The sequence below is a fragment of the Sarcophilus harrisii genome, chromosome 6 (assembly GCF_902635505.1).
Source record: "Sarcophilus harrisii chromosome 6, mSarHar1.11, whole genome shotgun sequence".
Classification (NCBI taxonomy): Eukaryota; Metazoa; Chordata; class Mammalia; order Dasyuromorphia; family Dasyuridae; genus Sarcophilus; species Sarcophilus harrisii.
In genome coordinates, this window is record NC_045431.1 from 245,608,818 (window position 1) to 245,636,613 (window position 27,796).

Consider the following 27,796-nt stretch of genomic DNA (forward strand, 5'->3'; position numbering starts at 1 on the left):
ATTTGCTCTGTGTAACAGCAAGATCAGCAGAGGGAACTGGTAAACTTTCTGTTAAACTTTTTTGAGAGGAGTGAGAAAGTTGTGTGCAGCTGCTCAATGAAAGAGTTCCAAGGTTAGGAGGTTTTTGTGAGTCTTCTTTTAGTAGGCAAGTATCAGAGCTATCAGAAAACTGCCTGGATTCTACTGAACAAAATGGAAACAAGAAATGTAAAATTTCTTTTGTGCTCTCATTCAATGAACTTGGGACAGAGGAAGAAGAAACTTGGGTGGACTTATTCACTGAAATAATATCAAGGTTTGCATGATCTTGTATAGATTTCTGTGATTTATGTTGGCCTGAGAAAGACATAACTACTTCTGCATTTATAGCTGATGAACTTAAATCAAAGAAGTAGATGTGCTCTTTGTGACAGCAAGATGGGTGGAAAGAACTTGTAAAACTTCTGTTGTTAAACTTTTAAAAGTTTAACAAGATGAGTGAGTAAATTATGTGCATTTACTCACTGAAATAGGTGCAAGGATAGAAAGCCTCTGTGTGTCGTCTTTCAGTAAACTTGTGTCGAAATCAGAAAAGTGCTTGGATTCTGTTTGACAAAATGGAAGCAAGAAGGATGGAACTTCTTCTGTGTTTACATTCAATGAACTTGGGACAAAGAAAGAAAAAAATTGGGTGGACTTGTTAACTGAAATACCACCGAATTTTGAGAGATGTTGGATGGATTCCTTTGATTTTAATGAATCCAGGAAAGACATATCAGAGAAGTAGGTAGGTTGTATTGGCTTGCTTTCTGTGACAGCAGGGTTGATAGAGGGAACTTTTAAAGTTTCTGTTGGTAAAGTTTTCTTACAGTAGTGAGAAAATTGTGTGTCTATGCTTACTGTCATAAGTCCAAGAATAGATAGAATTTGCCTATTTTCTCCAGAGAAACTCATATTTAAGAAATCAAAAAACTTCCTGGATTCTTTTGGACAAAGTGGAAGCAAGAAAGATGAAACTACTTTTATATTTATATTCAATGAACTTAGAACAGAGGAAGAAGAAAACTGGACAGACTTACTGACTAACATATCACCAAAGTTTGAGGGATGTTGTATTGATTCCTTTGATTTTGGAAGGGATGGGAAAGGTATAACTTCTTCTATGCTTACAGCTAATGAACTTTCATCAAAGAATAAAGTATGTTGCATTAATTTGTTCACTGTGACAGCAAGGTGGGTAGAGGGTTGTAAAGTTCCTGTTGGTAAGCTTTTATCAGAGATATGAGAAAATTGTGTACATTTACTCATTGAAAGAGATCCAAGTATAGAGGGAATTTGTACATTTTCTCTTGGTGGCATTGTGTCAGAGAAATCAGAAAAGTGCTTGGATTCTTTTGGACAAAATGGAAGCAAGAAAAATATAATTTCTGTTTTGGCATTCATTGAACTTGGGTCAGAGAAAGAAGGAAATTTTGTGAGCTTGATGACTGAAATCACACCAAGATTTGAGGGATTTTGGAAGGATTCTCTTGGTAAAAGAGAACATGCCAAACAAAGAACTTTTCTTACACATACAGTTGATGAACTTGTTCTAGAGAAGGAGGGTTGTAGTATTGATTTGCTCACTGTGATAACAAGGAGGGTAGAGGGAACTTGTAAAGTTTCTATCGGCAAACGTTTATCAAAAGAGTGAGAAAATACTGTGCATTTGTTCACTGAAATAGTTCCAAGGATAGAAGGAATTTGCATGTTTTCTCTTAGGAGACTCATCAGAGAGAAATCAGAAAATTTCCTGGATTCTATTGGATAAAATGGTAGCAAGAAAGATGAAGGTGTGTTCATATGTAATGAACTTGGATCAAAGATAAAAAGAATTTGTGTGAGCTTGTTGCCTGAATTAACACCAAGATTTGAGAGATTGGATTCTCTCAATTTTAGTGGCACTGGAAAAGGTATAACCTCTTTTATACATTCATTTGATGAACTTGCATCAGACAGAGAAGAAAGTTGTGTCAAGTTGCTCACTCTGACATCAAAGTCAATGGAGAGAATCTGTAAATTTTCTGTTGGTAAGCATTTATCAGAAAAATGAGAAGTTTGCGTGAATTGTCTCACTGAAACAGATCTATGACTAGAAGGCAAATTTGTTTTTTCTCTCAGTAATTGTAAAATTTCTGTTGGTAAACTTTTATTAGAAGAGTGAGAAATTTGTGTGCATTGTCTATCTGAAACAGGTCCATTGATAGAATACATTTGTTTATCTTTTCTCAGTAAAAGTGAGTCAGAGGAATCAGAAAATTGCCTGGATTCTATTGGATAAAATGGAAGCAAGAAAGATGAAACTTCTGTATTTACATTTAATAAACTTGGGTAAGATATAGAAGGAATGTGTGTGTGTTTACTAAGTGAGTTAATAACAAAATTGGAGTTGTGTTCTATTGATTCCTTTGATAAAAGTGAGTCTGGGAAGGATATAAATTTTTCTGTTACTACTATTGATGAACTTAAGACAAAAATAAAAGAAACTCGTGTAGACTTGGCAAATATGAGGCCACCATAAGTAGAGGGAACTGCAGCAGCTTCTGTCAGCGAATTAGTTTCAGAGAAAGTACAAACATTTCTAGATTCTTGTGATGAAACTGTAACTCGAAGAGATGGGAGTTCTTGTGTACATGTGTCTGATGAACTTAGATCAGAAAATGAAGGAAATCGAATAAGCCTGAGGCTTAAAATGGCAACAAAATTCAAGGGAAACTTGGATTCTCTTGATAAAAGTGGACCTGGCAAAGCTGTAACTTCTCTGTGTGGAGAAGATGGACTTATATCAGAAAAGAAACATACTTTCATCAGTTTGTTCACAGCAATAGTATGGTAGGTTGAGAGAAAGTATATGTCTTCTTTTAATGACTTTGACTCAGGGAAATAAGGAATTTGTATGGATTTGTTTGATGAAAGTGGAACTGAGAAAGATTGAACTTCCATGCATTCACTTGACATTGAATCAAAAAATGAAAGACCTTGTGTATATTGTGTCATTGAAATTTCACTGTAGCAAGAAAATTTTATAGATTTACTTGAAGAAAATATAGCAGCAGAAAAAGGAACTTGCATTGATTTGCTTTCTAAAATTATTCTAACTGCAATGGGATATTGTATAAATTCTCCTGATTGACTTGAGCTGAATGCACACAGAACTTCTGCAGAGTCATTCACTAAATGTATTTCACATATAGAGGGAATTTGGATAGCTTTATCTGAAAAAAAAATCTCAACATGAGGAACCTGCATGCCTTTGTTTTCTGAAATTAGGCTATATGAAAAATGAGCTCCTCTGGATTCTTTTGATAAAATTGGAACAGAGGGAGAATGATCTTTTTTTACTTTTGGCCCTGAATTTAATCTTAGCAAAGATGGACTCTCTATATATTCTTTGACTAAACTTGAAATCAAGAAAGATACTTGCAAAGATTTGCTTATTGCAATAGATCCAAAAGAAGGAACATCTATGTGTTCCCTTGATGAACTTGAGTCAGGGGGAAAGGGACCTATTACAAATTTACTTGCTGGAACAGAATCTGAGAAAGAATGGAATTGTATAGATTTACTTGCAGAAATTAGAAGTTTTGTGGATTCCTTTGATGAGCTCAGTGCAGAGAAAGAGGGAACTTCAGCTATTGGTGCACTTGGACCTGAAAAAGAGGGAAAATGCACAGATTTGCTTGTGAGTGAATTTGATTTGGAAGAGAAAGGGAGAATCTGTATGATTTTATTTGATTTACTTGGCCCTGAGAAAGAGGGAAGTTGCACAGATTTGTTCAGGGCAAGTAGGCCTGAAGGTCTCTCTTCTTCCATGGATTTAATCATCGAACTTAAATTGGATGGAAGAGGATTTTCTGAGACTTCTCTTGAGATGGCTGGGCCTGAGATAGAAGGAAATTGCACAGATTTGGTCAGCAAATGTGGGCTTGAAGGTGTGGCATCTTCCATATATTGAGTCATTGAACTTAAATTGGATGGAGGAGGATTTCCTGAGACTTCTGTTGAGATAGCCGGGCCTGAGATAGAAGGAAATTGCACAGATTTGGTCAGCGAAAGTGGGCTTGAAGGTGTGGCATCTTCCACAGATTGAGTCATTAAACTTACATTGGATGGAGGAGGATTTCCTGAATCTTCTGTTGAGGCAGCCAAGCCTGAGACAGAAGGAAATTGCACAGATTTGGTCAGCAAACGTGGACTTGAAGGAGTGGCATCTTCCATAGATTGAGTCATTGGACTGAAATTGGATGGAGGAGGGTTTCCTGAGATGTCTGTTGAGGTAGCCGGGCCTGAGATAGAAGGAAATTGCACAAATTTGGTCAGCAAACTTGGGCTTGGAGGTGTGACGTCTTCTATAGATTGAGTCATTGAACTGAAATTGGATGGAAGAGGATTTCCTGGGACTTCTGTTGAGGTAACTGAGCCTGAGATAGAAGGAAACTGTATAAATTTGGTCAGTGAAAATGGGCCTAAAGATGTGGCATCTTCCATAGATTGAGTCATTGAATTGAATTTGGATGGAAAAGGATTACCTGGGATTTTTGTTGAGGTAACTGTGTCTGAGAGAGAAGGAAATTGCACAGATTTGATCAGAAAACTTGGGCTTGAATGTGTGGTACCTTCAATAGATTGAATAAATGGACTTAAATTGGATAAAGGAGGACTTTCTGAGACCTCTGTTAGTGTTGTCAGGACAGAAGAATGTGGAGATTGTGAAAATGAGACAAGGTCAAGTAAGCCAAAAGGGGTGGCAATTTCAGTAGACTGAGATGATGTGATTAAAATGGATAAATGAGGATCTTCCAAGAGTTCTCTTGGAACAGTTGGGACAGAAGTAAATAGAGATTGTGTAGATGTAAAAGGTACTGCTTCTATGAATACAAGTGTGGTCAGGTCAATTAAGTGTAAAGGTATAGCAATTTCAGTGGAATGAGTCAATGAACTTAAATTGGATGGATGAGAATTTTCTGTGATTATCCTTGGTGTAGTTGGGACAGAGAAAATTAGAGATTGCATAGATAAGATAAAGTGTAAAAGTGGAGCAATTTCAGTGGAATGAGTCAACAAACCGAAAGTGGATAGATGACGATTTTCTCTGAATTCTGTTGGTGTAGATCTTCGTGGAACTGGGACAGAAGAACGTGGAGATTGCACAGATGAAGTCACGTTAAATAAGTCAAAAGGTGTGGCATCTTCCATAGATTGTGGTATTGAACTGAAATTGGATAGAAGATGATTTTCTGGGACTTCTGTAGGTGTAGCTGTGCCTGAGATAGAAGGAAATTGCACAGATTTGGACCGTACAAGAGGGCCTGAAAGTGTGACATCTTCAGTGGATTGATTTTCTGAGACTTCTATTGGTGTAGCTGGGCCTGAGATGGAAGGAAATTGAATAGCTTTGGTCAATGCACGGCGGCCTGAAAGTATGGAATCTTCCATGAATTGATTTTCTGGGACTTCAGTTGCTATAGACCCTTGTGTAGTTAGGACAGATGCAGATGGAGATTGCACTGCTATTATTAGGTCAACTGGACCAAAATGTGTGGTATCTGCCATAGTTTGACGCATTGAACCAAAATGGGATGGAGGAAAATTTTCTGTGACTTCTGGTGTAGCCCTTCGTGTAGCTGGGACAGAGGAAAGTGGAGATTTCACAGATCTAGATAGGTCAAGTGAACCAAAAGGTGTGGCATCTATCATAGATTGACGCATTGAACCAAAATGGGATGGTGGAAGATTTTCTGAGACTGCTGCTGTAGTTCTTCGTGTAGCTGGGACAGAGGAAGATGGAGAGTTCACAGATGTAATCAGGTTAAGTAAGCCATAAGGTGTGGCATCTACCACTGATTGACGCACTGAACTGAAATTGGATGATGGAAGACTTTCTGGGATTTCGGATGCAGCTCTGCTTGATATGGAAGGAAATTGTATACCCTTACTTAGGGCAAGTATGCCCGTTGTATCTTCCAGAGGTTGATTTTCTGGGATTTCTGTGGGCATAGCCATCCCTGAGATAGAAGGAAATTGAACAGATTTAGTCAGTGCAAGAATGTCTGCAAGTGCGGCATCTTCCAGGACTTGATCTTCTGGAATATCTGGTGTGGCCCTACGTGTACCTGGGACCGAGGAAGGTGGAGATTTCACAGATGTAGTTAGGTCAAGTGAGCCAAAAGGCGTGGCAGCTATCATAGATTGACGTACTGAACCGAAATGGGATGGAGGAAGACTTTCTGTGGCTTCTGGTGTAGCCCTTCGTGTAGCTGGGATTGAGGGAGGTGGAGATTTCACAGATATAGTTCGGTCAAATGAGCTATAAGGTGTGGCATCTATCATAGATTGACGCACTGAACCGAAATGGGATGGAGGAAGACTTTCTGTGGGTTCTGGTGTAGCTCTTCGTGTAGCTGGGATTGAGGGAGGTGGAGATTTCACAGATGAAGTTCGATCAAATGAGCTATAAGGTGTGGCAGCTATCATAGACTGACGCACTGAACCAAAATGGGTTGGAAGAAAATTTTCTGTGACTTCTGGTGTGACTCTTCGTGTAGCTGGGACAGAGGAAAGTGGAGATTTCACAGATGCAGTTCGGTCAAATGAGCTATAAGGTGTGGCATCTATCATAGATTGACGCATTGAACTATAATGGGATGGTGGAAGAATCTCTGGGATTTCGGCTGATGCACCTCTGCTTGATATAGAAGGAAATTGTATACCCTTGGTCAGCGCAAGTAGGCTTGCAGGTATGGTATCTTCCACAGGCTGATTTTCTGGGACTTCTGTGGGCATAGCTGTGCCTGAGATAGAAGGAAATTGAACAGATTTAGTCAGTGCAAGAAGGTCTGCAAGTGCGGCATCTTCCATGGCTTGATTTTCTGGAATTTCTGGTGTAGCCCTACGTGTACCTGGGACTGAGGAAGGTGGAGATTTCACAGATGTAGTCACATCAAGTGAGCCAAAAGGCATGGCAGCTATCATAGACTGACGCACTGAACCGAAATGGGATGGTGAAAGACTTTCTGTGGGTTCTGGTGTAGCCCTTCGTGTAGCCGGGACTGAGGGAGGTGGAGATTTCACAGTTCGATCAAGTGAGCCAAAAGGTGTGGCAGGTAGCATAGATTGACGCATTGAACTGAAATGGGATGGAGGAAGACTTTCTGTGGGTTCTGGTGTAGCTCTTCGTGTAGCTGGAACCGAGGGAGGTGGAGATTTCACAGTTCGATCAAATGACATATAAGGTGTGGCAGGTACCATAGATTGACGCATTGAACTGAAATGAGATGGTGGAAGACTTTCTGTGGGTTCTGGTGTAGCTCTTCGTGTAGCTGGGACTGAAGGAGGTGGAGATTTCACAGATGACGTTCGATCAAATGACATATAAGGTGTGGCAGGTACCATAGATTGACGTATTGAACCAAAATGGGATGGTACAATAGTTTCTGTGGGTTCTGGTGTGGCCCTCCGTATAGCTGGGACTGAGGGAGGTAGAGATTTCACAGATGTAGTTCGGTCAAATGAGCTATAAGATGTGGTATCTATCATAGTTGGACGCATTGAACTATAATGGGATGGTGGAAGACTCTCTGGGATTTCGGCTGATGTACCTCTGCTTGATATAGAAGGAAATTGTATACCCTTGGTTAGCGCAAGTATGCCTGCAGGTGTGGTATCTTCCCCAGGCTGATTTTCTGGGACTTCTGTTGGCATAGCCATGCCTGAAATAGAAGGGAATTGAACAGATTTAGTGAGTGCTGAAAGTGGGGCATCTTCCATGGCTTGATTTTCTGGAATTTCTGGTGTAGCCCTACGTGTACCTGGGACTGAGGAAGGTGGAGATTTCACAGATGTAGTTAGGTCAAGTGAGCCAAAAGGCGTGGCAGCTATCATAGATTGGCGCACTGAACCAAAATGGGATGGTGGAAGACTTTCTGTGGCTTCTGGTGTGGCCCTTCGTGTAGCTGGCTCTGAGGGAGGTGGAGATTTCAGAGATGTAGTTCGGTCAAGTGAGCCAAAAGGTATGGCAGGTACCATAGATTGACGCATTGAACTGAAATGGGATGGTGGAAGACTTTCTGTGGGTTCTGGTGTAGCCCTTCGTGTAGCCGGGACTGAGGGAGGTGGAGATTTCACAGTTCGATCAAGTGACCCGAAAGGTGTGGCAGGTACCATAGATTGACGCATTGAACTGAAATGGGATGGTGGAAGACTTTCTGTGGCTTCTGGTGTAGTCCTTCGAGTAACTGGGACAGAGGAAAGTGGAGATTTCAGAGTTAAGTCAAGTGAACCATAAGGTGTGGCATCTATCATAGGTGGACGCATTGAACTGAAATGGGATGGTGGAAGACTTTCTGGAACTTCTCCTAATGTGCCTCTGCTTGAGAGAGAAGGAAATTGTATAGCTTTGTTCAGCTCAAGTAGGCCCGTGGTGTCTTCCAGAGATTGATTTTCTGGGACTTCGGTTAGCATAGCCATGCCTGAGATAGAAGGAAATTGAATAGATTTAGTCAGTGCAGCAAGGCCTGAAAGTGAGGCATCTTCCATGGTTTGATTTTCTGGAATTTCTGGTGTAGCCCTACGTGTACCTGGAACCGAGGAAGGTGGAGATTTCACAGATGTAGTCACATCAAGTGAGCCAAAAGGCATGGCAGCTAGCATAGATTGACGCACTGAGCCAAAATGGGATGATGGTGGAAGACTTTCTGTGGGTTCTGGTGTAGCTCTTTGTGTAGCTGGAACCGAGGGAGGTGGAGATTTCATAGATGTAGTTCGGTCAAATGAGCTATAAGGTGTGGCAGCTATCATAGATTGATGCACTGAACCAAAATGGGATGGTACAATAGTTTCTGTGACTTCTGGTGTGGCCCTTCGTGTAGCTGGCTCTGAGGGAGGTGGAGATTTCACAGATGTAGTTATATCAAGTGAACCATAAGGTGTAGCATCTATCATAGTTTGATGCATTGAACTGAAATGGGATGGAGGAAGACTTTCTGTGGCTTCTGGTGTAGCCCTTCGTGTAGCTGGAACCGAGGGAGGTGGAGATAACACAGATGTAGTTAGGTCAAGTGAGCCGTAAGCTGTGGTATCTAGTACAGATTGACGCATTGAACTGAAATGGGATGGAGGAACACTTTCTGTGGCTTCTGGTGTAGCCCTCCGTGTAGATGGGAGCGAGAGAGGTGGAGATTTCAGAGTTGAAGAATGGTCCCATGAGCTGAAAGGTGTGGCATCTATCATAGTTGGACGCAGTGAACTGAAATGGGATGGAGGAAAACTTTCTGTTGGTGTAATTGTGCCTGAGGTAGAAGGGAATTGCACAGATTTGGACAGTACAAGTTGGCCTGAAGGTGCGGCATCTATGATTTCTGGTGATGTAGTTCTGCTTGAGAAGGGAGGAAATTGTATAGACTTGCTTAGTACAAGTAGGCCTGGAGGTGTGCTGTCTTCTGTTGTAACCATGCACGAGTTAGAAGGAAATTGCATAGCCTTGGTCAGTTTTGATGTAGCTATGCCTGATTCAGAAGGACATTGCACAGATTTTGTCCGTGATAGGAGGCCTGAAGATTCATCTTCTGTTGATGTAGCCATGCATGATAGAGAAGGGAATTGCACAGATTTGGTCAGTGCAAAGTCAGATGCATCTATGCATTCTATTGATGTATTTGTGCATGAGACAGAGGGAAATTGTACAGATTTGGTCAGTGCAAAATGATCTGAAGTATCCAAAGCATCTGTTGAAGAAATTGTGTATGAGACATTAGGAAGTTGCAAACATTTGGTCAGGAAATCTTCATTGTCTGTTTCTGTTGGGGTAGTTGTACCTGAGATAGGAGGACATTGCACAGATTTGGTCCCAAAACGGATGCTTGAACGTTTGGCACCTACAAATTCTCTTGATGTAGTGCATGAGACAGAAGGAAATTGCACAGATATGCTCACTGATGGTAGTTTGGGACAAATATTGGCATCTTCTGAGCTGGAGGTAGAGAGACATTTTGTGGATTCACTAACTGAACTTGTGCTGGATGAAGGAGGAAATTCTGTCAGTTCTCCTCCTGAACTTAGATCTGAATATGAGGAAACTTGCACAGATTTGTCTATTGAGCATGGTTCTAAGAAAGATGATCCTTGTGTCAATGCACTTGATGAACTTGGGTCAGAGAAATATGAAATTTGCAAGGATTCACTTGGAGAAGCTGGAGTAGGGCACCGTTGTTTTTGAAGCTTTTCTTCTGGTACTTTTGGGGAAGGTGGTGGAGGTGGTGGGGGAGGGGGTGGAGGAGGTGTTGGGGGAGGAGGGGTAGAGGAAGGAGGTGGGCGGGTTACAGGACTTCCTAAAGCTCTTAGTTTAAAGAAAGTGTAGCCCCTAATTAGGGAGACTGATTTTTTTTCTTCATTTTTGTCAGAAGGATTTTTCTCAATCTGGATCTGCAACTGGTTTTCCACATTCTCAGTTTGTTTGGGCTCCTTGACTTCAGAAGACCGGAAATACACATTCTATAAAGCCAACCAGAAATGAGAGGTATTAATCTCCCCATAGTCACTTCTTGCAAAAATCATCCTTCCCACAGTTCCTCTTCAAAGCTATCTCTTTCTAAACATTCCCAGCCTTCTCTAAATTGTTCCCTTATTGTCATCAAATGTTCCTTTCTTCCCTTTTGTATTAGGGCATTTTTACTTCTACTCTGATCATATTCTACCCTAGGATAAGTACATTGCTCAATAGAGTATTTAGGAAGTGACAATTATGTACTACTTATTAGCAAAAAAAAAAAAAAATTAAATATAGTAAAGTAGAATAGTTCAACCCTGTTCTCTTAAATAGCTTCTACTTACTTTAGATTCATCCAAAGGAACAACTGGCTACCTCTCCCTTCACTAAGGCAAAAATTGTTTACAATTTCTAATACTTGGTTCTACCCATCAAAATGTATCTTAAGGCAGTATTAATGAATGATACATAATTTCTTCAGGAGAATGTGCTGTTTCTTTGGGTTTAATATGTATCTTTAAACAAAGCAATAAATAAGCCAAAATCAAATAGCTGGTATTCATTATTTTTATTCTTTTCTATGACACCCTCGGATGGGATTCCATACTTTATAGCCATACTATTGAGTGTCTTAGAAGGATAGAATTTTGAACTTATGAAGAACTCAGTGGATGGATGGCTGCCCACAATATGGAATTGAGCACAACTCTTTCAGTCCTCTAAATTTTTTCAAAAGACACAAATGACCCAGCTTTTCAAAGCACATACCAATGGTATGTCACCTGTAGCAATTTTTGCCATGCTGGAAAAGGTTTAGCAAGGACCCCTGGGAAGCTGAACCATTTTGGAACTGGTCCAGCTCAGGGTTCAGAGGGCCACTGAGGGATGAATTTCTTGGGCAAGGCTCATGTCAGAATATTTTCTCATTTCCCTTTCAACTTCTTTTCCACTAATTATCTTTTGAAAGCATGGTCTTCTTATGTGTATAGAATAATTGAATCCTTATGTAATAATTCTGAATGTTCAGTTAACATTTCATAAAAGCATTCATAGAAGTATCTAAGAATTTCAAGGGGAGTGCTAGATTTTTACTTTACCTCCAAGATCAAGGTTACAGTAATATTGGATTTTTATATTTTTTTCTTGTATTTTCTTGGGCAGTTTGCTGAGACTATACTGTTTTTTTTTTCACAAACAAAAAAGAAAAAACTCTCTGAAGTGTGTGCAAAGAACATTCACTCTCTTCTCATGCACCCAAGTTGCATAAGGGATATAGACACAGACAATTAAATATGTCATGTCCACAGTCATAAAACCAATGGTTGTCGATTCTAGCCATGACTCTCTTAATGCCAATTTCAGGCCTAAAACCACAGGATTCTAGTGGCAACTAGGGATGTGGGCTCTGGGCCCAGAAAAAAAAAGCACAAAAGGAACAGAAATCTTTATGAAAGTTGAAAGAAACAGCCTTCTTTGAGCTTCAGATAGTGGACATTTCTTCCAGGTGGAAAATGTCCTACCACTTCCTTACTAATATAACTTCCCCCCTGCTTTTTCCTCAAAGCATTCCTGTGCTTCATTCCATTCCCTGAGAGCAGTCACCTTCCAAGATGTCACAGCCTGTCTTGGTTCTCTCAGTGATGTGGAACATGCCTCATCTGCAGAGCTTTCCCCTGTTCTTTTACACTTCAAGACTAAGACTATTGCAGCAATGGAGAATTGGATGATGATTAGGATCAGCAAGACAGACAGGATACCCTGCAAGAGACAGGTGAACAAAGAATGGAGTTGTCCAAATTTCAGAGGGCTTGAGATGATGGGCAGAGCCTGAATGATGTCAGGAGAGTCATTAAGTAGGGCAGGCACTGTCCCCCCTCCCCGCCACCTTCACTTGCTTCTACAGTCATGGGATATGAGTGCATTGCAGATAGGGTATCAGAGTGTCATCACTGCAAAAACAATGACTTGGCATTCATGTAGCATTTTTAAAGTTTACAGAGCTCTTAATATTTATTATTTCAGTGAATCCACAAACTATCTTGTGAGCGTAGATACCATCTTATGAATGAAGAAACTGAGAATGAGAGAGGTTAAGTTACTTGTTTTAAGACTCTTAAGAAATTAAGACATAGTTTGAAGTGTCCAAGGCAGGGTTTGAACTCAGGTTCTTACATTCTACCACTTGGGTGCCTCTAAGCCAATTTATGTTGTGGACCCATTTGGTGAAATCCTATAGACTCCTCAGAATAATGTTTTTACATGAATAAAATAAAATACATACTTTTAAAGAGGAAACCAATTATTTTGAAATATGTATAGTTATATATATGTATATATATACATATATATATATATAAAATGAAAATTTGACAGAACTATAAGAGTCTTTGCCATCAGGTAAAATTCAAATATTCACCATTGCCAAGGAAATGCCATGAATGGTTTTGGTCCCTTTGCTCTCAAACTCATTCTTGAGTTGGAATATGACTGTGTTCCCATAGAGCTTGTCTTGGTTCTGGGAATGCCTATGAATGAGAAATGAGAATTGTGGGAATTCTTGTTCTGACCTGGAATTCTGATATGAAATCTAGGTCAGAAGGTGAGCAGGAAAGGAATGGAAATATTTGGGAATTGAAGACAAGATCTTTTGCTATTTTGGCTTTGCAGATAATTGATTAAGCTTCTCTGGAAACTCTGGCCATGTAGAGCAATAAACTAAGGACTGTTTCTTTCACATTTCCCTATACTGGTGAAAATTCCTATCTGGTATATACTAACAAAGAATAATAAATCTGGAAGAAATTGAGACTCTGGGAGTCCATCTCACTAGGCAGTGAATTTCATTATTATTCAGTTCTAATGATGACAATTATCACGGCAATTATTATTATTCAAGGTTATGTAGACTTTCCATTTTGATTCTTGTTAAACTTCACATGATGTGATTTGGCTTCCTTGTCAAATTCTCTTCCAGGTTATTTGAATACAATTATTAAGTCAAATTGTCCCTAACCAAACCCTGAGAGACATACATTTCAGAGAAATGTTCATTTAATCTAAACTTTCTTTCCTGTCTCCCAGCTAGTTCCCAAATTTTTCAAACATAGCTCTCATAGAATAGAGACTAAAATTTTGATTTCATCGGTATAAGGATTTCCCTCAGGTGAGAAGATTCTTTCTAAACAATACAGGTAGGCAGTTTTGCTGCAACCTATAGTTTTAGAGAGTTGTTTAGAGCAGGGCTTCTTAGAAGACTTTTTTCACTCATGACCACTTTTTGCTCAAGAAATTTTTATATGACCCCAGGTATGTAGACATGTAAATGGGTATATAAATCAAACAAAATTTATTGATAATAAATCATAATTTCATGACCCCCACATCCAGGTACAAGGCCTAGTATGGGGTCATGAACCAGAGAAATTGTGGTTTAAGTGAATAATTCAGGCATAGCCCAAGGACTGGGATAAAGTCACTGAAGCAACACTCCAAACCCTTAATATCTATGACCCATGGACTTAGAATTGAAACCAATCTAAGTTCATCCCCAAATAGAGGGCTTATCCTATTCAAAACCTCAGCCCTTAAGCCATGTGGATGGTACAGGTCTTCCTTAGATAGTTCCATGATAATTCCTCTCCCCCTACTTCACCCCAGAAATTAATGTTGGGGAAAGGTTACTTTAGGAAGAGTCATTGCAGAGAGATTAGCATGAAAGGCTTAAAATCAGGAAGAACTGCTTCAGAGACTGCCTCTTATTCTTAGAAGTCCTTTCTTTATTTTTTATGTATATATAGAGAGACCTTTTCTATATCTTTTCATAGAAGTCACAGAATGATTGAGGTCAAAGTAGTTTCCCAGACTAAATCAGGAGACTGAGGACCCTTTGGTTCTCCTCTGGTAAATTTTGTTTGACCAGCCACAGAAATGAATTAATTATCTGATTGAACAACATATAGCTTTTTGCTACATAGCCATGTTGTTTAATGGAGAAAAGTTACAACTTTTTTCGGTCACACTGGGGGGTCAGTGAGAATGGAGGAAACTGGCATCTCCCAGTAGATACTGAGATGGCTTAATTTCTGTCCTTCCAATCTAAAAAGTTAAGTCTGAGAAAGTAAGATCCATGGGAAGAATTATGAAATTTTGTGGCAATTGGAGCTCCAGAGAGCTTCATTTCATTTTAGGGTGTAGGTAGAATAGAGAGTTGAGGCATTTCTGAGTAAGTAAATGATTCAAGGATTTAGGAGCTAGAAGTAATCTTAGAGGAATTATGGCATAATCAATGCATTGTGAAGTTTGAAATGAGGGACACCCAACTCTGAGACACTTCCTTGCTCTAGGATCCCAGGCAAGTCAATGAACATCTCTATATCTCATTTTCCTATATGTAAAAGGTGGATACTAGCATCTACTTTACATGGGATTATCAGAAGGTTCGAATTTAATGACGTAAGTAAACTACAGTTGTGTTGTTAACACCATGTAGTGCAAGTTCCTGAGTTTACAAATGGAAAATGAGACCAAGGGAAGGGACTTGTCAGGACACAGGGATCATCAGACAAGATTTTGCATCTATCCTCTTATTTGTTTCTCCTATGTGTCTGTAATTTGAACAGTGGGGATATTGTTATCCTCATTTTATAGATTTAAAAGGGGCCTGACCACAGTTATGAAGCCAGAATTGAAGTTGCAGGCTGCTACTCAGGGCTCCTCTGATGTCAAGAAACATCCAGGTCTGTGTTAGTCATTAAGTAATACTCATTTGAAATCTACCACATTTACGTTACAGTCTTTACAGTGTTTATTCTCAAAGGAACTTCAAAATTTTCTGGCTGACCTAGGTTATCTCATCAACTCCTTCACTTTGTTTAGGAAAACACTATTTTTAAGAGGTGCTGCAGAGCTAGCCTCCAGTCTTTCCCATCGGCATCTCCCCCATCCATTGCCTGCTCTTCCCTCATCCTCATGGAGTACCTTGTCTTATTGTCTCTCCCCTGGATCATTACAATGACTCCCTCACTGGACCTACTTCAATTTCTCTAAAGTTGCCTTCGTCATTTCCTGAACCCCCAGTGTGATGATAGTGCTCCCCTGTTAAAAACCTTCAGTGGTTTCCATTTATGTGCAAGATAACATGTTGTATCCAGCTCTCCATGAACCCATTTAGGGTTTTCTTGGCAGAGATAGTACAGTCATTTGCCATTCCCTTCTCCAGGTCATTTTGTAGATGCAGATGAGGCAAGAAGGATGGTGACTTGCCCAGAGTCACACAGCTGGTGTGTGTCTGAGGCCAGTTTAGCGTCAGAAACAGTCTGCCTAACTCCAGGCCTGGCACTCTGGGCACTAGAGTCCCCTCACAGTCCGAGGATAGAACAACCATTTCCCCCCTCTCCCCAGCTTCCCCTTACATTGCCAGCCCAATTTCATAGTATTTCCCTTCATTCATTTTTGTGTCCAGCTCAAATGGCCCATCTACTGTTTTCTGAACTCGTACCTTTGCTTCCTCCCATGCCTGGATGCTTCTTGTCACCCCCACCCTCGAAAATCCCTCACTTCCCTTCAGGGACCATCTTCTCTGGGAACTCCTTCCTGATTCTCCCAAGGGATTGCTGTTTCTCTCCCTCCGCAAATGGCCACGTCTCTCCCAGTTGAGGAGAAGCAACTTGAGAGCAGAGATTCTTTTGTCTTTGTGTTTCCAGGACCTTATATATAGTGTTTGTTAGATTGGATTGGAAAGAAAGAACAGCAAGAATAACTACCAGTGCTTCTATGGCTCTTTAAGGATCTCAGCATTGTATGTTGTCTCATTTGAACTTCATTATCCACCCTATGAGTTAGGTGCTATGATTATCCTCATTGGCAGATAAAAGAAACAAAGGCTGATTAAGTTGAAGTGCTTCTCTTAGCTACTAATTCCTGAGGCAGGTCTTCCTGATCCAACAGTCTATCCATGTTTTTACCTAGCTGCCTCAGAATACACACTGAATTGCTGGAGTGTTAGGTTAGTTACATTTTATTCTATCGTGTAGAACATCTCCCCTGGGCCTAAGGTCAGGAATCATCTTCCTGAGTCCAAATCCAGCCTCAGATACTTACTGTATGACCCTTTACTTTGCCTTACTTTCCTTATCTGTCAAATGAGATGGAAAAGGAAATGGCAAACCATCCTAGTATCTCTGCCAAGAAAACCCTAAAAGGGGTCACACGGAGTTGGACATGACTGAAAAACTACCAAACACCTATAGCACAATAGTATAAATCAAAGAGATTTGAACATATGGAATAAAATTACTTACATGAAGAAGGATTTCACTCATGATACATATGCTGCCTGCTGAAGGGCGAACACATTGGAGAAACTGATGGACAGATAAGCTGTAGAAGAGGACGCCAATCCCAGATGCAGAGACCATGGCACTGAGAACATCCATGTAAAGACTCATGTGATCCTGAAAGAGAATAATTGCAGATGCTTAGCTATTGGTTCTTTCCTATGCAGCTGGGTTTTCACAGTGCTTGATGGGAGAGAGCTCCTGAAACACTGTCCTGCTGCCCAAAAATAGCAGTGATAGGAAGGTGACTGACTCACTGAGAGAGGCAGCACATGGACCCAAGGCAGGCCCCCAACACTCCCTCCCACCCTGGACTCCAGGTGCCTTTAGGTCAAATTCTTAGACTAAAGAGCTTGTAATGGCACTATGGGAGATTGCCCCACCTCCAGTAGGCCAAGCCACTGGGGACTTCCCCACTGGGTTGCACAGGAACCCCTGCAATAAGAGTATTTTTTGATAGAATAATGTTAGAGGGAGGGAGCCAGGAAACTTAACTCTAACTGGACCATAGGACAGAAATGTCCTGGGATGGAGCTGATACCAGTTCTGTGGGTAGTTAAACTTTCACATACATGTATTCTGGGAGCTGGGGCCAAACTAATCAAACCTGATTTCACTGTCTTGCAGCTTAATTAGCCCATCTTTACAAAATAACTGGAATTGGTCCCAGATCTGACCTTAGATATTTGGCAGAGATAGAAACAACCCTACTGGGGAAAGTGGAAGAGGCAAGGAACTGAACATTTAATATAATAATATAATTAATATAAATATTAATATAATAAATATGTTGCTATGTACCATATTAAGTGCTTTATAAGTATTTTTTATTTATTTTGACCTCACAACAATGCTGGGAGATAGATGATAGTATTATACCCATTTTATAGTTGAAGAAACTGAGGTAAACAGGTGAAGTGAGTTTCCTAGGGTCATATAAGTAATATGTCTGAAGTCAAATTTGATTCTAGACCCAGCTCTTTATCTATTGTCCCACCTAGCAGTACTTCTAGAAACAGAGTAGGTGAGATTAGAAGATGATGGATGGAGGTAGAGGAATAAGAATGCATCAGTGGCTCCAAAGCTAATGCTCTACAATATATCTGTCCTATCCTGAAAAATTCCTCCTTTTCTCATTCCCAGATAACCTTTGTTATCATTGAATGTCCTCTCTCAATTCTGCTTTGCTTTATTTATTTATTCCAAATATGTCTTTTTTAGATGGCCTACAGATATCTGTGCCCACCCAGATATGGGTGACCCAAAGTAGGTCCTATGTCCCCCAGTGCTTTTTGTATCTATTTTGTATCAGGAATCATCTTAATTTAAAAACTTGAGGTCTTCTTTTTATAAGAATTTTTCACATGGAGACTTTTTTGATTAGTTCTTGGAGAGTCAGGAATGTCTCTGCCTAATATTAAGAGTAGGCATGGAAAATCCATGTATGGATTTAGGAGTGGGAGACAATTCAAGAACATAATGGGCATTTGGAACTTTCTGAAAGGCTATGTGAGTAGCTACACAGAGAGAGACAGAGACATAGGGGGAAAATAAAGGCCCTTACTGCCTCCTTCTTCAATCCCTGCTGTAACAAAATATTAGACTTTTGAGGGCCAAGGACTCTTCCTTATTTTTTTCTATCTCCCCACCCCCACCCCTGGCAGTGAGCACAGTGCCTTGCAAATAGTAGACCGTGTGATAATTTTTTGTAGATTGATTTGGATTTTTCCGACTGATATTTAGTGCATCTTTGATCTCTGGGCAAAAAAAAAAAAATTGAATAATAGGAGCAAAGGATTTAAAACTGGTAAGGACCTTAGAGAATATCTAATTCACTCCCCTCAATTTAGATGATGAGAAAATTGAGGGGGAATGTGACAAGTACCAAGCGCGATTGTACATTAAACCTGATATTGGGACAGCTTGCCTTTTGTAGGCCAATTTGTTGACTGTATTTACTCATTGCCACAGAGAAAGATTAATTCTTCTTCTGTACCCCTGTTCTCAAATTTTTTTTTGCCATAAAATGAGCCTATATACCCAAATTGGATCCTGCATCTTGTAGGAAAATTCAGTCTTAGACTGAAGACAAGTTTAAAATTACTCTGGAATGAAATGGAATAAACATTTATTAAGCATGTACTGTATTGTCTGGCTAAATACGTTACAGCTACAGTCTCATCTCTTTGAGCCCTAATAGCTCTATCAGCAAGCATCTGCCCAAATTCCTAGGGATTAAAAAATAATCTGGAATTGATAAAATGGAAGTTGGGCTATAGGCCCCAAAGAAATAGGTGCTCTCCTGTTTTCCTTTTATAAGATTTTCATTGGGATCTCTTTTCATAGACTGGATTTCCTGAAGGCAAATGTTAAGTGTTTATACTAAACACTCTTCTTGGAAATCTTTAACTAATGAACTAGATAATCTGTAGGGTATAGGTTGGCCAAGATGACCTGGGAAATCCCTTCCTACTCTTAAATTCTGTGATTCTATGGGACACTATCAGGTAGTAGAGAAGATAAGTCTCATTGGTAAATAAGAAAGACATGATTTTTGATTTGATGTGCTACAGAAACAATTATGTTGCCGGCAATTTGGGTACATATTTCATGTGAATAAAAACATATACATAATTTGAATCAAGTCTTTTCTTACCTGACTTTCATATTTCACAACATTAAGAATGGTAAAGACTCCTGTAATGGTATACTGTGAAGAAGAAAATAAATTTGTTAGTGAATGCCAGGTAGCCTCCAGAGGCTACAAATCTATTGATTTATATCTTCACCAAACCCTCAGACCTCAGCAGAGGAGCTCAAAGCAGCAAAGAGATGCCACAGTGGATCAAAAGGGAGGAGGGTGCAATGTAAGTCACAATATTATAGGGGCAAAAGAGAAATCCAGAGTGTTTCAGATTCATTTCAAATGAGAGAGATCTCTTTCAGTTGAGGGAATTAGAAAAGTTTGGAGAAGATACTTAAAACCTGGTACAGAGAGGGACAGGGATCAAATCTCAGAAATATAAAAGGGCCTGATGACAATAGGATATAATGGAGAGTAGTGGTCCACTTGTCTTAAAAGTTGGGTCAAGAATAGTAGTATGCTTTGAGGCAGAAAAGATATGTGAGCATCAGAGTGGGAAGGGCTTGCAATATCAGGAGAAGTAGGAATTAGCTTATTTAACTAGGCATTAGCAAGACCATGAAAGTCTTTATATAAAGTAGGGGAAAGATCAGGTTGGTCCCTTCAGAACATTAACACAGAGAATTGTGAACGGATTAGAAATGGGAAAGGAAGGTAGCCATCCAGTCTCATTCTTCTCAATGTTGGCTTCCAAGTGGTTACATCTTCCAGATCACTTTGGTTCTTTACCCAGTTTTTGAAGGGGAAGAAAAACAAAGAGGAATCCCTCAGATAGTCTCCTGTGAAGTCTAGCTTATACCTTGATCTAGGGGAGACTTCTGCTGTTCATGGCAAATTCCAAGATTGCTGGAAAACTGGACAGGGGACTGGGCAAAGAATATAAGTTAGACACCCCTCACTTATCCTAATCTCTATCCTGTTGGTATCCAGTATTAGGAGATAGACAGGCTTTCTTATCTTTTCATAATCCTTTGCAAAATTGGACAAGCTCAGCATCTTATATGGATAGAATCAGGTTCCTGGGCCCTACTAGAAATTTCAAAATGGCTTTTTCATCTAAAATTATTCTGTTCACTATACTCACACATGCTCCTGTCCAGAATGGATACCTGGTGATAAAGAAACGAGGGATACTTGACTTTGGAAGGCCAATTTTGTTGGTATTGGAAAATAAAAAAGCTCCAAATGAAGTGATGATTAGACCTATCAGGATCTGGAGAACCTGTGTAAAAAAAATAGAAAATTTGAAAATAGGTGCAAGAGTAAATTGTTTTTTAAACAAATTATTCTTTCATAAGTGGAAGTGATGGGGAGGCCATAGTGAACGAGAACATATTATCCACCAGTCTTTTATCCTTTTTTAAATCAAGTTCTTACCCTCATTAGAAATGAAAATACCTGATCTCAGATGGATAAAGCTGCCAGGGCATAGGCAAAGAGAGTCTCACCTTGAATTGACAATTATTTTCAGTGAAAGATAATAAACACTGAGTACTCAGTATATGCAAGATACTATATTCAATTCTGGAGGTACAAAAGCAGGAAAAAGAAACTTTCCCTGCCCAAAAGATGTTTATATGCTACTATAAATGGTAATATAGTAAGTAAAGTGCTGGGCCTGGACTCAGGAAGACCTGAGTTCAAATACAGTCACAAATATTTATTAATTTGTTGTCCTAGGTAAATAACTTAATCTCAACCTCAGTTTTCTCATCTGCAGAATGGGGATTCCCAGGTTGTGATGAGGTTCAAATAAGATAGTATTTTTAAAGTACAACGTTTGTTACATCACAGATGCTTAATAAATGTTCCTTCCTTTCCCCTCCATATTTAATGGCTACAACATTAACATAAGTAATTAAATACAAATTAATGAAAAAGTAATTTTTAGGAGTACACTAATAATGTTGGGGAGAGGGGGAATCAAGGAAAACCTTTTGGAGGAATTGGCATGTAAGTTGTTCTTTAAAAGGAGCTAAGGATTTTACTCTATCATGAAAAAGCAGGGTCCAGGGATGTTCTATCCTAATAATGAAAGTGGGATAGGGAATGATGCATCCAGAGAACTGAGAGCAAAATAGTTTGATCAGAATGAAAGCAAACTATAAAACAAGAGTAGTGTGGGCTGAGCAATATTAGAGGCTTTCAGTGCCACTTCAAAAAGTTTGTATTTTATTGTAAGCAATAAGGAATAATGGAAGATTTTTAGTGTAAGGCAGTCAGAATTGTATTCTCAAAATAAGGTTAGTTTCTAGATGGAAATCACATTTGATAATCACTTATTTAATATAATATGATTAAGGAGAGATGTCCTACAGGGAGTAGGACAGCCAGCTTTCTTATACTATCCCATCAGGATAGGAATAAACTAATACAGGACTAAGATGGCAGATTGGCATAGTCACCCAACATTCCCCTCCAAACAACTTTAAAATAATGCCTCAAATCAAGTTATGGGGTAGTAGTGCCAACAAAAGGTCAGGGTGAGAAATTTTTCCAGTCTAAGAAAACTTAGGAGGTCAGCAGGAGAGGTCTGTGACATCAGGCTGGTGGTCTGTCTGAAGCTCACTCATGAAGTATTGGTAACAGAGGCTGCAGTAGCAGCCACAGCAGAAACTTTAGGCACTCTTAGTCCAGAGTCAGTAAGGAGGACAGAAAACTGATCAGAAAGAGGTTACAGGAAATGCTTTGCTGGCACTGGGCATAGTTGGCACCAGTTGGCAACTCTATTAATAATACTCAGTTTTAAGTTGCAGTTCCAGGATGGGAGATAGGCTCTAGTGGTCAGTCACAATGGAGCAGGGTCCTGGTTATAGTTTCAGAGCAAAGAAAGCACCACCACTTGTGGTTCAGGGGACTAGGAAACAATGACCACATCTCACCCAGGATTTACCTACTTTGAAAGTGCCAGAAACTTGCAGACCCCCAGAATTAGCTCTGAAAACAGCCCAAAAAAATCTGAAGCTTGGGAGAGTGCCTCCCCATCCACAGGGTTGCAGAGCCCACTTTAACATATAGTAAGTACAAAATCAAAAGATTGGCTGGAAAACTTTAACATAAAGTTCAAAGTTAAAAAAAATAGACTAGAAAAATGAGCAAAAAAATTGACTATAAAAAGTTCTTGTGATGGGAGGGAAAATCAAAATAGAAACTCAGAAGAAGAGGACAGTGTGAAAACAACTACAAAGAAATCCTCAAAGAAAAATGCTAACTAGAATTAAATATAAGAATTCCTGGTGCATTAAAGAAAGAAATGAGTCATAGAAAAAATTGGGAGTGACGCAAGAAAATTATTAAAAGAGAATTAATGGTTTGGTAAAAGAGGCACAAAATACTAAAGAAAATAATACATTAAAAACAGAATTGGGTCAGGTGGTAAAAGAAGCACAAAAATTCATCTAAGAGAAGAACTCCTTAAAAGTAGAATAGACCAAATGGAAAAGGAGGTGCAAAAATTCACTAAAAAAAGAACTCCTTAAAAAGTAGAATTGGCCAACTGGAGAAAGAGGTACAAAAGTTCACTGAAGAAAATAATTCCTTAAAAATTAGAATTGGACAAACAGAAATTAATGACTCTATGATATAAGCATTAGAAAACAATAAAGCATTATAGATTTAGAAGATAAAATAAAAATGGAAAGATTTCACTGATCACCGCCTTAAAGAGATCTCAAAATGAAAACTCCCCAGGAATATCATAGCCAAATTCCAGAGCTCCCAGGTCAAAGAAAAAAATACTTCAAGCATCCAGAAAGAAAGAAATCAAATATGGAGTCACAGTCAGGATCACAAAAGATTTAGTAGTTTCCACATTAAAAGAGCAGAGGGCTTGGGATATAATATTCTGGAAGGCAAAGGAGCTAGGATTAAAACCAAGAACCACTTTCCCAGCAAAATGGAGTGTAATCTTATGGAGGGGGAAATGGATATTTAATGAAATAGAGGGTTTTCAAGCATTCCTGTGAGAACCCCAAAGCTGAATAGAAAATTTGACATTCAAATACAAGAATGGCATAAATAGAAAACTTAAAAGAGAAATCATAAGAAACTCAATAAAGTTAAACTGTTTACATTTCTATATGGGAAGATGACACATATAACTCTTAAGAACTCTGTCATTAGAACACTTAAAAAGCTTACATAGACAAAGGATATGGATGTGAATTGATTATATTGGAATGATCTCAAAAAATGAAGAGGTAAGAAAGAGAAATGCACTAGGAAAGGGAGGTAGGAAGAGAGCTATAATGAGGGAAATTTTCTCACATAAAAGAGCACAAGGAAGAGCTTTTATAATGAAGAGGAAAATAATGGGATAATGGACAATGTTTGAAGCTTACTCTAGTTGGAATGGATCAAAAAGAGAAGAAAATATATACATTCTTAGTTGTATATAGAAATGACTTACCCAATAGAGAAATAGGAGTGGAAAGGGATAAAAGAAGGGGCAGAAGGATGAAAAAAGGGAGAGTAGATTAAAGGAGTCAGTGGATAGAGAAAAAACAAGCTTTTGAGGAGAGATAGGAGAGAACTAGAGGGAGAGAGAGAGAGAGAGAGAGAGAGAGAGAGAGAGAGAGAGAGAAAGAGAGAATGTCAAGTAAATAGAAAAAATGGAATGAAGGAAAATACACAGTAATCATATTTGTGAGTATAAATGGGATGAGCTTACCCATAAAATGGAAGTAAATAACAGAATGGATAGAATCCAGCAATATATTATTTACAAGACATACTTGGCATAGAAACACACACATAGTTAAAATAAAGGCCTGAAGCAAAAATCTAAACATGCTTTAGCTGAAGTAAAGAAAAGCAAGAGTGGCAATCATGATTTCAGGAAAAAAAAGAAAAAACAGAATTAATTAAAAGAAATAAGGGAAACTACATTATGCTAAAAGTTACCATAGACAATGAAGTAATATAAAAAAGTTTCACAGCAAATTTCTTTAATAAAGGTCTTATTTTTCAAATATATACCGAGTATAGAATTGAGTCAAATTTATAAAAAAAGAGTTATTCTCCAATTGATGAGTGGTCAAAGGCAATTTTCAAAAGAAGAAATCAAAGCTATTATAATCATTAAAAGGCCCTAAATCACAACTGAGAAATGCAAATTAAAATAACTGAGATTTCACTTCATGCTTATCAGAAATGACTAATGCTAGAGACGACGAAGAAAAATAGGCACACTAATGAACTCTTGATGGACTCCAACCTATTCTGGAGAAAGTTTGGAACTAGGACCAAAGGACTATAAAACTGTACCTATCCTTTGACCCAGCATCACCAGTATTATGTCTGTATCCCAAAGAGGTCAGAGAAAAAGGAAAAGTTACAAAAACATGTATAGCTCCTCTTTTTGTGGTGGCAAGGAATTGGAAATTGAAGGGATGACCATCAATTGGGGAATAACTGAACAAATATAATGGACTACCGTTGTACTTTAAGAAATGATGAAGTTTCAGATGTGTTGGCATACAGGAGCTGCCTGACATTGGCTGATCCAACCCAGACCTGCAGAATGGATCTCCTCGTGAGAGGATGATACAAGGAGACTGAGAGGCAGTTGCTGTTCTCTGACCTGACTGAGAAGCTGTTGCTTTTTCTGACCTCCCTCCTCTTCCCTCTGCCTCCAAATTATCTCATTCCTACTCCGCAACAGCTGGGTCAGCAAAAGCTATCTTGCAACTTCTTCAGATGTTATGATCCACAGCTGTGGGGGCTCTTGGAGAATAGACCTATTCCTTAACATACATGGTTTCAGAAAAGCATATCAGGACCCATATGAACTGATGCAAAATGAAGTGAAAACCTTGAAATCATGTGTATAATCACAGCAATGTTATGATGATCAACTGTGAAAGATTTGACTATTTTTATCAATGCAATGATCCAAGACAATTCCAAAGTACTTATGATTTAAAAATGCTATTCATCTCCAGAATTGATATACTCTGAATGCAAATTGAAGTATAATTTTCTTACTTCGTTTTTCTTATTTTTTTAAATAAGGAAGTATGTTTTGTATTCTGTAATTGATGTCATTGCTTACCTTCTCAGAGAATGGGAGAGAAGTGGGAGGGAGAGAATTTGGAATTCAGAATTTTTTAAAAAAGAATGTTAAAAATAAATAATTAAAATGTAAAAAAAGAATGAATATTAAGCACTCCCAAAAAATAAAAATTAAAAAAAATAATTAGGAAAAAATAGTGAGGATTTGAATTTTTGTAAGGGTGTGTAGAAAAGACCTAAATGGTAAGATGAATTAAGAAATGACTCACACACACACACACACACACACACACACACACACACACTCCACTATGGCCAGCATTCTTTTAACTTTAGTTCTCTCCTCAAGCTAAGATTATAGAAATCTTCATGAATCATTTTCCATGTAATAACAGCAAAGATTGTGGGAGAGGGAGAAGGAAACAAGCATAGGAGAGGGGTAGGACCCTCTGATACTTCCTTTGCATAATGTTGCTGAGAATAAACTCATGTATTCCCTGGTTTTAACATTTAAAATACCTTTTCCAAGAAGCCAAATAGTCCTATTGAAACAGTGGAGTGTTTTGTTTGTCCTCCTATAATTAGTTGGTTTACCAGTGTGGACTGGCCAGTTCCCCCTAGGGAAATAGGATTATCTCCTTCCCCCTTCTGAATTCTGGATAATTCTGAAGAGCATCCTTATTACTGCGGATCATCCAGTCAGTGGCCAAATCTGTCATTCCTATCCTCATGATATCTCTTATGTATTCTTTCTTCTCTCCTCTCACACAGCCACCAATCTAGTTCAGGCCCTCTCACCTGGACCATTTCAATGAGCTCTTTTGGAGTCATCATACCTTGTCTCTCTCTACTTCTCTCTATCTTCCTTCCTTCCATTTAGTTGCCAAAGTGATTTTTGTAAATTGAGGGTCTAATCATATCACTCCTTGCCTAATAAATGTGAATGAACCCCTATTAATTTTGGGTAAAAAAGGAGGTTTTTAAAAAAATTAAAATACTCAACAGGACTCCTTCCATCCTTAACAGTCTTGGTATATACATATGTGTGTGTATGTGTCTGTGTGTGTGTGTGTGTGTGTGTGTGTGTGTGTTTCTCTCTACATATATGATCCAGGCACACTGACCTGCTTAAGTTGTTCCTTACACATAGAAGTCTACCTTCTACTTCTATTTATTTGCAGTGGCTCTTCCTCCTCAAATAATTTCCCACTTCATCTCTATCCTATGGAATCCCTGGCTTCCTTTAAAACTCAGCTAAAATTCAGCCTTCTCCCTGAGGTTTTAACTGATCCTTCTCCCTGAAGCTGCTATTGTCCTCCCTCTCCTGGAGTTCTTGTGTTTTGTAAATACTTAAGAGAGATGTACATTATCTTCTTCTTTCAATTTTATGTTTCTGAGGGGAGAAACTTTAGATTTTGTATTCTCAGCACTTTGGTAAGTAGTAGGAACTTAATAACTACCTAAAATGCGTAATGTCCTTTTCTTCCACTAAAAGGGGCAGAATTTAAGGTAGGGTCTGTATCTCCTACACCCCCAGTACCTCTCTGTATAGAGACAACAATTTTCTTCTGTTAGAGCTCTCACCTAACTTTATAGAATCTGTCTTCATGTAAGAAAGAAGTGGTCCTCAAAACTTTGGGCAGAGGTTTTGGTTTGGGGATTTTTTTTTACCATAACCTTTTTGTTTTTAATCATCTTGTATGTCAACAACACTGGCTAATTTTTTTTAGTCAGTTAAATGTCTAGTAGAAATGAAATTAAAGTTAGAAAACAGAAGATCAGGGTTTGGATGTCTCATGGATAGTGTATAAGGAAACTTAAAACTGTTATACTTAGTCCCTTCTCTGTGATCCTGTTGCCTGCCAGTCTGAATCCCCAATCTGCAAAGAGTAAAAGGAATGATCAGCTTCTTCTGTGTAAGGAACAGATCTGACCTACCCCCATCATCTTTGGCTTCCCTTTAAGCAAACTTGGCACAAAATCTTGACATTTGTGAGGAGCTGCCATCATTTTTAGCTTCCCTTTACGGCGAGGATTTAGAAACCTCTTCATCTTTTCTTTGGGCCTTGGCTTTGCCTCCATGATGTTGGAATTCATTCTGGGGCAGAGATCTGCTCAGAATCGAAGCAGACGAGCCTCGCCATCCACGTCACATTCTGCTTCTCCTCTGGGCTGCTCGGCTAGTCCTCTGTTTTCTATTGGAATCTTAAAATCATAGAATCCTGGAGTCATAGTGTCATGGAACTCGAGAGTCATAGAGCCATGGACTTGGGAGGGACCTCCAGGCTCTATCTCTTGACAGTT

The 27,796-nt window shown here is 39.1% G+C and overlaps 2 protein-coding genes and 1 long non-coding RNA gene across 8 annotated transcripts in view; 1 reads left to right on the forward strand and 2 right to left on the reverse strand.

Annotated features, from left to right (window-relative positions):
• Positions 1-73: 73 nt before the first annotated feature.
• Positions 74-3,975, reverse strand: LOC116419992. Its single transcript, XM_031942975.1, has 2 exons — positions 3,759-3,975; positions 74-3,668 (listed from the first exon to the last, which is right to left on the reverse strand). The coding sequence occupies exons 1-2, from the start codon at positions 3,964-3,966 to the stop codon at positions 487-489; spliced, it is 3,390 nt and encodes a 1,129-aa protein (XP_031798835.1). The 5' UTR covers positions 3,967-3,975; the 3' UTR covers positions 74-486.
• On the reverse strand, positions 3,726-27,700 carry LOC100928231 (flocculation protein FLO11-like). 5 transcript variants are annotated; one of them, XM_031942973.1, is made up of 9 exons: positions 27,431-27,700; positions 20,565-20,702; positions 19,493-19,546; positions 16,801-16,953; positions 12,104-12,259; positions 8,595-10,506; positions 5,085-8,486; positions 4,123-4,304; positions 3,726-4,034 (listed from the first exon to the last, which is right to left on the reverse strand). In XM_031942973.1, the coding sequence occupies exons 1-9, from the start codon at positions 27,587-27,589 to the stop codon at positions 3,984-3,986; spliced, it is 6,207 nt and encodes a 2,068-aa protein (XP_031798833.1). In that variant the 5' UTR covers positions 27,590-27,700; the 3' UTR covers positions 3,726-3,983. The 5 variants fall into 5 exon arrangements, with proteins under 5 accessions (XP_031798833.1, XP_031798834.1, XP_031798831.1 ...); XM_031942974.1 differs by having other exon boundaries at positions 5,085-6,809; positions 7,827-10,506; XM_031942971.1 differs by having other exon boundaries at positions 5,085-7,727; positions 7,827-10,506.
• Positions 10,156-27,796, forward strand: part of LOC116419993 — a 69,289-nt gene continuing 51,648 nt past the window's right edge. For both annotated transcript variants that reach the window (XR_004230314.1, XR_004230315.1), the window contains exons 1-2: positions 10,156-10,244; positions 10,416-10,531. This is a non-coding gene — a long non-coding RNA (uncharacterized LOC116419993). The remainder of the gene's footprint in view (positions 10,245-10,415; positions 10,532-27,796) is intronic.

Coding starts and splice junctions, on each gene's coding strand:
- LOC116419992 (XM_031942975.1), bottom strand. CDS start 3,966: ATGGAAGATGCCACACCTTCAAGCCCACATTTGCTGACCAAATCTGTG. Junction 3,669..3,758: donor TCCCTCTTTCTCAGGGCCAA/GTAAATCAAATA, acceptor CCTCTTTTTCAG/GTCCAAGTGCACCAATAGCT.
- LOC100928231 (XM_031942970.1), bottom strand. CDS start 27,589: ATGAATTCCAACATCATGGAGGCAAAGCCAAGGCCCAAAGAAAAGATG. Junction 10,507..12,103: donor AGGCTGTGACATCTTGGAAG/GTGACTGCTCTC, acceptor TTGGCTTTATAG/AATGTGTATTTCCGGTCTTC. Junction 4,035..4,122: donor GAAATCCTCCTCCATCCAAT/GTAAGTTTAATG, acceptor CTTCTATCTCAG/GCCCGGCTATCTCAACAGAA.